Source organism: Columba livia, chromosome 29 (assembly GCF_036013475.1).
Source record: "Columba livia isolate bColLiv1 breed racing homer chromosome 29, bColLiv1.pat.W.v2, whole genome shotgun sequence".
Taxonomy (NCBI): Eukaryota; Metazoa; Chordata; class Aves; order Columbiformes; family Columbidae; genus Columba; species Columba livia.
This window is the reverse complement of record NC_088630.1, coordinates 691,739-701,805: the sequence shown is the minus strand read 5'-3', so window position 1 is coordinate 701,805 and position 10,067 is coordinate 691,739. Positions and strand designations below refer to the sequence as shown.

The 10,067-nt window shown below is 59.7% G+C and overlaps 1 protein-coding gene and 1 pseudogene across 2 annotated transcripts; one reads left to right on the top strand and one right to left on the bottom strand.

Annotated features, from left to right (window-relative positions):
* Positions 1 to 3,671: 3,671 nt before the first annotated feature.
* TMEM106C (transmembrane protein 106C) lies at positions 3,672 to 7,886 on the top strand. Of its 2 annotated transcripts, XM_065043510.1 has the most exons (8): positions 3,672 to 3,739; positions 4,261 to 4,474; positions 4,581 to 4,644; positions 5,135 to 5,294; positions 5,395 to 5,535; positions 5,850 to 5,899; positions 6,190 to 6,243; positions 6,538 to 7,886. In XM_065043510.1, the coding sequence occupies exons 2-8, from the start codon at positions 4,282 to 4,284 to the stop codon at positions 6,761 to 6,763; spliced, it is 888 nt and encodes a 295-aa protein (XP_064899582.1). In that variant the 5' UTR covers positions 3,672 to 3,739; positions 4,261 to 4,281; the 3' UTR covers positions 6,764 to 7,886. The 2 variants fall into 2 exon arrangements, with proteins under 2 accessions (XP_064899582.1, XP_064899581.1); XM_065043509.1 differs by having other exon boundaries at positions 5,135 to 5,535.
* Positions 7,887 to 9,278: 1,392 nt separating this feature from the next.
* On the bottom strand, positions 9,279 to 9,397 carry LOC135576713 (5S ribosomal RNA; annotated as a pseudogene).
* Positions 9,398 to 10,067: the final 670 nt, after the last annotated feature.

The window sequence follows — 10,067 nt, the reverse complement described above, 5'->3', positions numbered from 1 at the left end:
GGGACCCGAGCCCCGCCGTCCTGCCCGGTCCGCACCTTCGGCCCGGGCCCTGCCCGCGCTGCCCCGCTCCCGGGGCTTGTGAGGAGCCCTGTGCTCTGCCAGTGGCTTCGGGGACGCTGCTGGGGGGTTTGGGGTGCTGCTGCCAGGTGCTTTTTGGGGGCACAACCTCTCTAGAAAGCGTAGCGGGCTCAAGGAGCTCACCTGTTTCCTCCTGGCCAGCGGTCAGTCCCTTACTGGGACAGAACAAATGTCACCGGTACAATAGTGCCCACCCCAGCACTTTCTCCCTGTAGCATCTGAGCACCTTAGGGTGTCGCCACCACATTTCACCTTCACTCCGGTGTCTCTTGGGAGTCCAGGGGTTACAAATCTCCGTCCTTGCGGCTGGCAGTGGTTCAGAGGCTGCTTCTCTTCCAGATTCCTAAGTAATAAACCACCAGGTGCCAAGAGCGCTCGCCGCATTCATCACCTGGCAAACAACCTCCGTCTCGCTTGTGCAGCTACAGGATTCGCTGGGCTCGTCTCCCTCCTGTCCCGATTTCGGGAGGACACCAGAGGGACCCACCACCGCGCTCTGCACAACCTCCATCCGATCGCCGCCCAGAGAGGGTTCTCAGATCGGCTTAGATCAGATAAAGGGCAGAGGGGGAGCTGATTCACCTCCTGCCTCCGGACCAGAGAGCAGCGTCTGCAAGAGCCGCGGCGCAGCCGTGCACGGCCGAGGGTGGGCAGGTTCCAGGCTCTTTGCAGCCTCCGACCGGCCCAGAGCTTCGTGTCCCGAGCCTGTGTGAAGCCCTCCCAGGTCTGGATGCCAAAGACCCGCAGGACACCCGTGTTTCGGCTGCTCCCGCAGGACCTGGTGGTATTTGGGACAACACAACGAGGTCACAAGACCTCGGCCACCCAAAATCCCTTAAGCGGTGACGTGAGTCAAACTGGGAGCACGGGGGTTTGGGCTGAGCTGGTTCAGCCGGTGCCACAGCCCCAACCCGGGCACGTTACACCCCCAGGCTGAAAAACCTCTGGTATTTCACAGTTTTTCCTTTTCCACCTTAAAAAACATACATTTGGGATGCCACCCTCAGCAACACGTTATAAAGCGGCAAGAAACGTTTCAACAAAGCCCCCGCGTGATGCTCCGGGGGTTTATTAAGTGCCCCTTAAACCCAAAATCCCCGGGGAAAACGAGGCAGGCGGCAATCGCCGCCCCCCCGCCGCAATCACCGGGTTCACGGCTCTAACTGCGTGGGGAAAGCGCCTCGCTAACCGCTTCCCGATTGATTTAATGAGGCCGACGAGAGAAAACGACGTCTGGGAAGAAATGGGAGCTCATCAGAGGCAATTTGGCGGCGCGGAACCTTTTCGGGGGGGCGGGGAACGGGCTGCCGAGACTTTGCAGGGGATAAGCCGCTCGTCCCCATCCCACCGCTGTTTGTCGCCATCGCGGCGGTTTAAACGCTGAGCCCGGGCCGGCGCGACGGGCTCCACAACCCCACAAAGCCCACGTGTGACCTTTTCCCGCAGCCGCGGCCGTGCCCCGAGCTCCGGGCCGGGTTTGCAGCAGAGGAGCTTTCGCCTGCTCTTCCTTTCATGTGGTGGGTAGAACGGTTTTCCAGCCGCTTCCCAGCGGCTTTTCCACCTCGCACGAGGGGATCGGGACTGGGTCCCGGTGCTGCTGCCCTCACCAGAGCTGTGACCCCCCAAGCTGTGACCCCCCAGAGCTGTGACCCCCCAAACCAGTGTCCCCCCAATGCTGTGACCCCCTCAAAGCAGTGGCAGCGCCAGAACTGTGACACCCCAGAGCTGTGACCCCCCCAATGCTGTGACAGCCCCAGAACTGTGAGCCCTCCCAGAGCTGTGACCCCCAGTGCTGTGACCCCCAGACCAGTGTCACCCCAATGCTGTGACCCGCCAGAGCTGTGACACCCCCAGTTCTATGGCACCCCAGATCTGTGACCCCCCCCAATGCTGTGACCCCCCAGAGCTGTGACCCCCCAAGAACTGTGACACCCCAGAGCTGTGACACCCCCAGTGCTGTGATCCCCCCCCAGAGCTGTGACATCCCCAGTTCTATGACACCCCAGAGCTGTAACCCCCAAAATGCTGTGACACCCCCAGAACTGTGACCCCCCCAATGTTGTGACACCCCCACACTGGTGATACCCCCAAAACTGTGAGTCCCCCAGACCGGTGTCCCCCTAACGCTGTGAAAACCCTAGTGCTGTGACCCCCCCAGACAAGTGTCCCCCCAATGCTATGACTCCCCCAATGCTGTGACCCCCCAGAACGGTGACACCCCAGACCACTGTCCCCCCAATGCCGTGAATCCCCGAGAGCCGTGACCCCCCCAGTGCTGTGACACCCCAGAGCTGTGACCCTCCCAGTGCTGTGACCCCCCCAGACCAGTGTCCCCCCAATGCTGTGATTCCCCCAATGCTGTGACACCCCAGACCAGTGTCCCCCCAGCGCTGTGCCCCCCCAGCGCTGTGCCCCCAGAGCGCTGCCCGCGTAACGGGGCCGATCCCGCTCCTGGGGTGACTCAGCTCTTGCTCCATCCCCGGGGAGCGAAGGTTTCTTAGGAAGCGGTTGCAAAATCCCCGTGTGCCCCACGGGGTGCGGCTCGCCCCCCCATCCCCGCCGGCTCCGGGGCAAAACGGGGTGAAACCGCCAAGAATTGGCTCAACTGGGGGGGGCAGCCTCCCCCTCGTGGCACTTTGCTCCTGGGAAGGAGAAAAGAAATGATCCAGAATAAACGATCCAGAAAGTTTCCGTCGGCACCTCCGTCCGGAGCAGCCGCGGACGGCGGAAATATCTCCCGTAAACTGATTTTTGATGATTTGGGTGATGATGAGGGGGAGGAATTCAGTTTTCCACCGAGCTCTCGAGTTTATCGCAGCGTTAAGAAAGAAAAAGCGGCGTTTGTGCGGTAGCAAGTTTGTGATATGAATATTGAAGCTAATCCGGTGGTTCTGCTTGTTCCCCGCCCGGAGCTGTCGGGGCTGGGGTGGCGGGAGGAAAGGGCTGGCTGGACGTTGATTTCCCAATGGGGTAACTGGGGCTTTTTCTGCCCTCGCACTGGTGTGGAAGGGGCTCATACTGGGACAGGCGCCCTCATACTGGTGTGGAAGGGTCTCGTACTGGGACAGGTGCCCCCATACCGCTCCCATGCCGATCCCAGCGCCCCCGCACTGGATTTTCCCGCCCCCGCGCATGCGCGCGCTCTCCCGCCACCCCGCCCCCGCGCGTGCGTATGCGCACCTTGGCCACGCCCCCTCCGCTTTTCCCCGCCCCGACCCCCCGCCTCGCTGTGGCGCATGCGGCGTTGCGCTCACGCCCCTCAGCCCCACCCAAAGGGGCGGGACCGTGGGCACCGCCCCCCGCGGCGGTGCGGCACATGCGCGTTGGAGGCGAGACGCGCCCGGGCGGGGCGTTTCGTCACGGTGGTGGGGCGGTGCCCCGTAAACCCCGCCCGTTTGCCCCCGAGGTGACCAATCGCCCCGCCCCAATGAACGACTGGGAGGGGCGTTAATGAGGGGGCGTGGCTCACCTAAAACCGCCCCTCTGCGTCCCGCCCTGCGCGCTGTGCGCCTGCGCTGATGGGGTGGGCGGGGCGAGGGATGGCTCCGCCCCCCCCCCGCCTCGTCGCGTCGTCATAGCGACGGCGGCTGCGCGGGAGAAGGTGAAGCTGCGGCGGGTCTGAGGGGCTGCGAGGGGTTTTGGGGGTGTCCCCTGTTTGGAGGTGTCTCTGAAGGGGTGTTTCTCACGGGGGTGTTGGGGGGCACAGCCCTGTGGGGGTGTTTGAATGGAACGTTCTTTTCTGGGGGTGTCTGAGGGTCTCAGTGTGGGGGTGTTTATGTGGGAGCTGTAGGCCCCTGTGGGGAGGGCGTCGTTGAGGGTGCTAAGAAGGTGCAGCACTTTGTGGGGGTGCAATGCGTCTCTTTTGGGGGCCTTGGGGGTGTAGGGTCTCTGTGGGGGTTGTTGGGTTCTGGGGGGTGTGTGTGGAAATCAGTCTCTGTGGGGGTGCCCCTCGTTTTCACGGGGCGCCCTAGGGCTCGGGGGGAAGCCGGGGTGGAGCTGGTCCCCGGGGGTGTCTCTGTGGGGTTAGGATGGAGTTGGTCCCCTGGGGGGGTTCGGATGGGTCTCTGGGGGGGACAGGCTGTTCCCTCCCCACTGCAGTTCAGGACGGGCTTCCCTCGTTGGCCAGAAGCAGCGTGAGAACCCGCGGGGTGACCCGGAGCTGCTCTTCCGCCTCTGCCGCAGGTCGCACGGCTCTTCGCTGCCATGGGTTCCCTGCTTGCCCCCTCGGGCCGCGGCGCTGCCGCCGGGCGGGGGCCGAAGGCTGGGGACGGCGGTGAGGACGGGCTCGACAGCCGGGACCGCGTGGAGGACATCGCCAAGTTCCCATACGTGGAGTTCACAGGCCAGGACAGCGTCACCTGCCCCACCTGCCACGGCACCGGCTGCATCCCCACAGGTGACGGCTCCTCCTGCCCCTAAATACGTAACCCCCCTGTTGCTTATTTACACCAGCGGCCTCGCAAGTGGATAGGATTGATTAACACGTTCCTTTTGCCTTCCAGAGCAGGTAAACGAGCTGGTGGCTCTGATACCCTACAGCGACCAGCGGCTCCGTCCGCAGAGAACGTAAGTGTGTAGTAAGCGAGGAGTTACATTCTACAGAGAGCAAACAGGGCTCTTTTGTCATTTACTGCTGCAGCTTCACCTGGGCTGTGGCCTCTGCTTGGTTTGTTTTCATCCAAGTACGCCAACAAACGCAATTTAAAGTGTAAGTTTAAGTGCTTCCCGTGGAATCCCGCTGCGGGGTGAACGTGGAAACAATGATCCTACTCACACTTTTCGTCCCTGTGCCCTTTCCTGGAGCTCCTAGAAAGAAGCTGCCTTACCAGGAGCAAAAATACCGCATTGTGAAAACACTCTGGGGACAACAACGATTCTTTGGCTACTCGTTACTAAAAAATAAAGCGTTTAACGGGTGACGGTTATGAGCAATTTCAGATGTTGAAAACATTAGAGCGGCGTGTCTGTGTCCCTTCCAGGGAAGAACAAGGAGAGGCTGTTTGCTGCAGGGGTGGGTTTGGGTTTGGGGTGAGAGCGGTGACCCCGTCCCTTGCAGGAAGCTCTACGTCCTGCTGTCCGTCCTGCTCTGCCTCCTGCTCTCGGGGCTGGTGGTTTTCTTCCTCTTCCCACGCTCCGTCTTGGTGGACGATGACGGTATTAAAGTGGTTCAGGTTTGGTTCGACAAGAAGAACTCCGTCGTCATTCTCGCGATCACGGTAACGTTGTCGTGTCTCTGTGTTCCCAATGGAGTAAACTCCGTGCCCAGTTGCCGGGAAGGTCGCTGCCGCTCACGTTTTCCCCCTTCTCTCCATCCAGGCCACGTTACGCGTCAAAAACTCCAACTTCTACTCGGTGACGGTGACCAGCCTGGCGAGCCAGGTGCAGTACATGAACACGGTGGTGGGGACCCAGCAGATCAGCAGCGTCTCCAGCATCCAGCCGCTCAGCGACAAGCTGGTAGTTACCTTCCCCTGTAACCATCACCAAACCCGGTCCGAAACCCGGGCGGTTTGCCAGTTACCTGGATGGTAGAGTCAGAGGATTATTTGGCTCGGGGGGACGTTAAAGATGATTTGATTCCAACCCCTCTCGTGGGAATATAATCTATTTGTACCTTAAATCTTCGCTCGGCAAAACATCCTCGTGGCCCAAGTGGCCTGTGCTCTGTGCCCCCCAGCTGGAAGGAAACGGGAGGTGGCGAATACCCCAAAAGAAGTGGATTCGAGCGAGCGAAACTGCGTGTGAACGTGGTTTTCTGTTCTCTTCCGCAGGTGAATTTCACTGTGAAGGCGGAGCTGGGTGGACCCTTCTCCTACGTGTAGTAAGGATTTACTACTCTTTGTGTACAGCTTGGGGAGGGTGGGTTAAGCGGCTTTAAGTAGAATTTGCTCTGGAAGTGACATATTCTCTGTTCGCTTCCTGGAAAGGAGCAGTTTGCTAGAAATTACTCAAAAGGCCGCTTTGTCGGGATGTCGTGACGCGGTTCTTGGCCCGTGTCTGGGGTTGTTTTACCACCGGAGGGAAAACACCCTCACAAAATACCGAGAAACAAGCGCCTCCGCAACCCCGCGCGGCCGCCGCCGACCCCGTTCTTCTCTTGGTCTCTTCCAGCTTCTTTTGCACGTTTCCCAAGGTGAAGGTCCACAACATCGTGATCTTCATGAGGTGGGTGCTTATTTGCTCTAAAGGGACACGAGGGGACGCGAAGATTTGGCGCCTGCTCCGCCACGTCAGCTTTTAATCCGGGTTGGGTGAAGTGTCAGGCGGGGCTGAGGTGACACCAGCTGAGTTTCCACGTGGGCTGCGCTCGCCCACTCTGCTGTGAGCAAAGCCCGAGAACCCGCAGCTTTCGAGGGGGAAGATGATCCGTGACGAGCGTCAAGCCCCCTGGGGGTTTGGTTTGGGTGGAGGACCCGCCGCGCCGGTCCCGTCCCCACTAACCCGCTCTCCCCCCGCCAGGACGTCGGTGAAGCTCTCGTACATCGGCCACGCCACGCAGAGCTCGTTGGAGACGTACCACTACGTGGACTGCAGCACCAACTCCACGGCGGCGCCGGACGCGCGGCCCCGTCGCTCCCTGGCGCCGCGGTCGAGCCCTGAGGCGCAGCCCGTGTTTCCCGGGGGCGGCCGGTGGCGCACGCGGCGTCCTCGGAGGGACCGGCGCTTTCCAATGGAAGCGGCGTGATGGCGAGGGGGACATTCCAAAGCTCCGGGGCCCTTTTTGCCCCGTTCCCCGTGCGGTTTGGGCCGCGCCGTCCGCCGAACCCGCTCGGGGTGTCGCTCACGTGCGGGTCCCTTCCCAAACTCAGGGCTTAAATTCCCCTTTGGTTCCCAAAACCAGCGTTTGGTGGGGAAAACAGACTCTCCAGCATCACGCTTTGGGGTCTGAGGATCCCAAGGGTTTCGAGTTGACTCTTAGAGTTGTTTTGAAGCCGAACGCCGTGTTACGCCGTCCCGGGTAAACCAGGTCTGTGCGGGTAATTTACTCCGGTTTTGTGCATCCCTGGCGTGTTTCAACGCGGGGCTTGATAAAGAGGGACATTTCTCCATAAGGAACACACAGATAGGGCATGAAAAGGGATATTTGTCTGTGGAACGCACGGATAGGGTGTAAAAAGGGATGTTTCTCTGCGGAACGCACAGATGAGGCTTCTGCCTGTAACTTGCACTGGGAGGAGGTGAAGGACTGAAACCCCCTGTGTTTGCACAGATTTTGTTCACCACCTCCAGCAAACCGGCGCCAAAACACGCGGGTTTGGTGAAGCCGGCATCAGTAACGCGGCACAACACGAGGGATCCGGGTCATTTCCACCTCCCCGCTGCTCCCAGAACCTCCGTGTCCCCTCCTTGGGAACCTTCACGTCCCCCGTTCGGCACCCGCGGGGTCTCGCTGTTCGACACCAGGAACCCTGTAGCTCGTTGTCACTTTGCCTTCTGCAACAAGTGCCAATTTGCGCTGTGTTTTCTCTGTAACTGCGCGTTTCGAAGGCTGGTCCGGCAGGAGCCGGCTGCGCTGGTAACGCGCTGTGGCGCTGGTAACGCGCTGTGGCGCTGGTAACGCGCTGTGGTGCTGGTAACGCGCTGTGGCACCGGCGCCCGCTGCGGCTCCCGCGTTTCATTCCGCTGCGGCACTTTCGGAGGTTTCCTGCGGAATTTGGTGGCTCCGGCTGCCCCCGCGTCCTTTTGGCTTCACCTCCACCTTCCCGTGTGTGTGCAAGCAGGGGGATGCGAACACCCCCTGGTTTTGGCACTAAAAGATGCTTCATTTTGTGCGAGTGTGAAATAAAAACCCAACTTTCTTTTAAAAACACCCCGAACTAGCGTTTGCATCTCGCGGGGTCTCTAGACCCGAGTTCTGCTTGTTAAAGCCCAGCTTTGTGTGTGTGCACCACGTCCTCCCCGGCCCTTCTCCCGTGCGCTGGGACGGGGGCTGTGCCGCGTTTTGCTCATCGGTTCCTGCTCTTACCCGTGATTTTTGGGGCAAAAGGCCAATAAATTCAAGCGGTGACCGGAGTCCCCACCCGGACCGACTGTCACACGCCACGGTCACGAGCTCCTCACGCCACGTCCCAAACCCCCGATTTATGATGAGTTGAACTTTCCTTTCCACGGAGAATGAGGAAATCAACCTTTGCTCTTTGTTTCCTGAATTTCCCCCCTCGCAGCACCCGGTTCTGCCCCATTTGGCCTCTTGGGTGCTCCACACCCTCCTGCTCCCCACATTCATCATTTGGGGGGTTCCTAAACCCGCCGCTGGGTGGAACGGAGTTTCTCGTAATTAGCGCTGCCCCGCGGGGCGTGTGGCAAAGCGCTTTGGTGTTGGAGTTTGTAAACCCTTCCTAATCCTTTCTAATGAATCGCCCCTGCCAATGTCTGTTGGTCTCTTTTCCAGCCCCGACGCTGCGGCTGCTGCTGCAGGACCCGCTGTGAGCGTCTCAACCGCAGACCAGGGCCCCAAAGCAGCGCTTTCAAAGGTATTTTTAATCCCGGCCCTGGATGTGCTGATCTGCAGGACTGGGCTCAGCATCCCCCTCCCCACTGGTTTTACTGGTTTAACTGGGGCCCCCAGCGCTCGCCTCAATTCCCACAGAATCCCAGAGTGTCGGGGGTTGAAGGGACCTGGAAAGCTCATCCAGTGCAATCCCCCCATGGAGCAGGAACACCCAGATGAGGTTACACAGGAACCAGGCGGGTTGGAATGTCTGCACAGAAGGAGACTCCACAACCCCCTGGGCAGCCTGGGCCAGGCTCTGCCACCCTCACCAGGAACAAGTTTCTGCTCATATTTAAGCGGAACCTCCTGTGTTCCAGTTTGCACCCACTGCCCCTTGTCCTGTCACTGGTTGTCACCAGAAGAGCCTGGCTCCATCCTCCTGACACTCCCCCTTTCCATCTTGATCCCCAGGAATGAGTCCCCCCTCAGTCTCCTCTTGTCCAGCTCCAGAGCCCCAGCTCCCTCAGCCTTTCCTCACACGGGAGATGCTCCACTCCCTCCAGCATCTTGGTGGCTGCGCTGGACTCTCTGCAGCAGTTCCCTGTCCTGCTGGAACTGAGGGGCCACAACTGGACACAATATTCCAGGTGTGGTCTCCCCAGGGCAGAGCAGAGGGGCAGGAGAACCTCTCTGACCTACTGACCACCCCCTTCTAACCCACCCCAGGTCCCATTGGCTTCCTGGCCACAAGGGCCAGTGCTGGCTCAGCCCACAGCACCCGGGATTCCCAGCTGGTCTCCCATCCAAGTACTGACCGGGCCCGACCCTGCTTAGCTTCCCAGATCAGATGAGATGGGGCATTCTCAGGGTGCTATGGCTGTGTATATTATATATTTATACATATATATGTTTGCCAAGTATATCCTGATAGTATCCAAACTAAAACCTGTTTACAGGGGCAGAGCAGAGGGGCAGGAGAACTCTCTGACCTACTGACCCCCCCTTCTAACCCACCCCAGGTCCCATTGGCTTCCTGGCCACAAGGGCCAGTGCTGGCTCATGGTCACCCTGCTGTCCCCAGGACCCCCAGCTCCCTTTTCACCGCTCCAACAGCTCATTCCCAACTTACACTGAACCTGGGGTTGTTCTGCCCAGATTCAAGACTCTACACTTGTTCTATTTCATTAAATTGTTCCCGCCCAGCTCTCCAGCCTGTCCAGGTCTCTGATGGCAGCACAGCTTCCAGTGTCACCACTCCTCCCAGCTTGGTGTCACCAGCAAACTGGGTGACAGTCACTCTATTCCCTTGTCCAAATCATTGATGAATACATTGAATAATCCCCGCCCCAGCACTGCCCCTGGGGCACTGCACTGGGTACAGGCCTCACCTGGGCTCTGCCCATTGACCACGACTCTCTGGCTTCTTCCCTTCAGGCGTTCACGTCCACCTCACCACCCGCTCATCCAGACCGCACTCCTCAGTTTATCATTTCAAATGCTTTCCCCTCCCTTTATTTTGCCTTTTCGGGGGGTTATTTTTGTTCTATTTTTCCCA

Bases quoted from the DNA above. Each gene is read 5' to 3' on its own strand.
- TMEM106C (XM_065043509.1), top strand. From the start codon at position 4,282: ATGGGTTCCCTGCTTGCCCCCTCGGGCCGCGGCGCTGCCGCCGGGCGG. The intron at 4,475-4,580 runs GTGACGGCTCCT...TTTGCCTTCCAG, and splicing joins CACCGGCTGCATCCCCACAG to AGCAGGTAAACGAGCTGGTG. The intron at 5,900-6,189 runs GTAAGGATTTAC...GGTCTCTTCCAG, and splicing joins GGACCCTTCTCCTACGTGTA to CTTCTTTTGCACGTTTCCCA.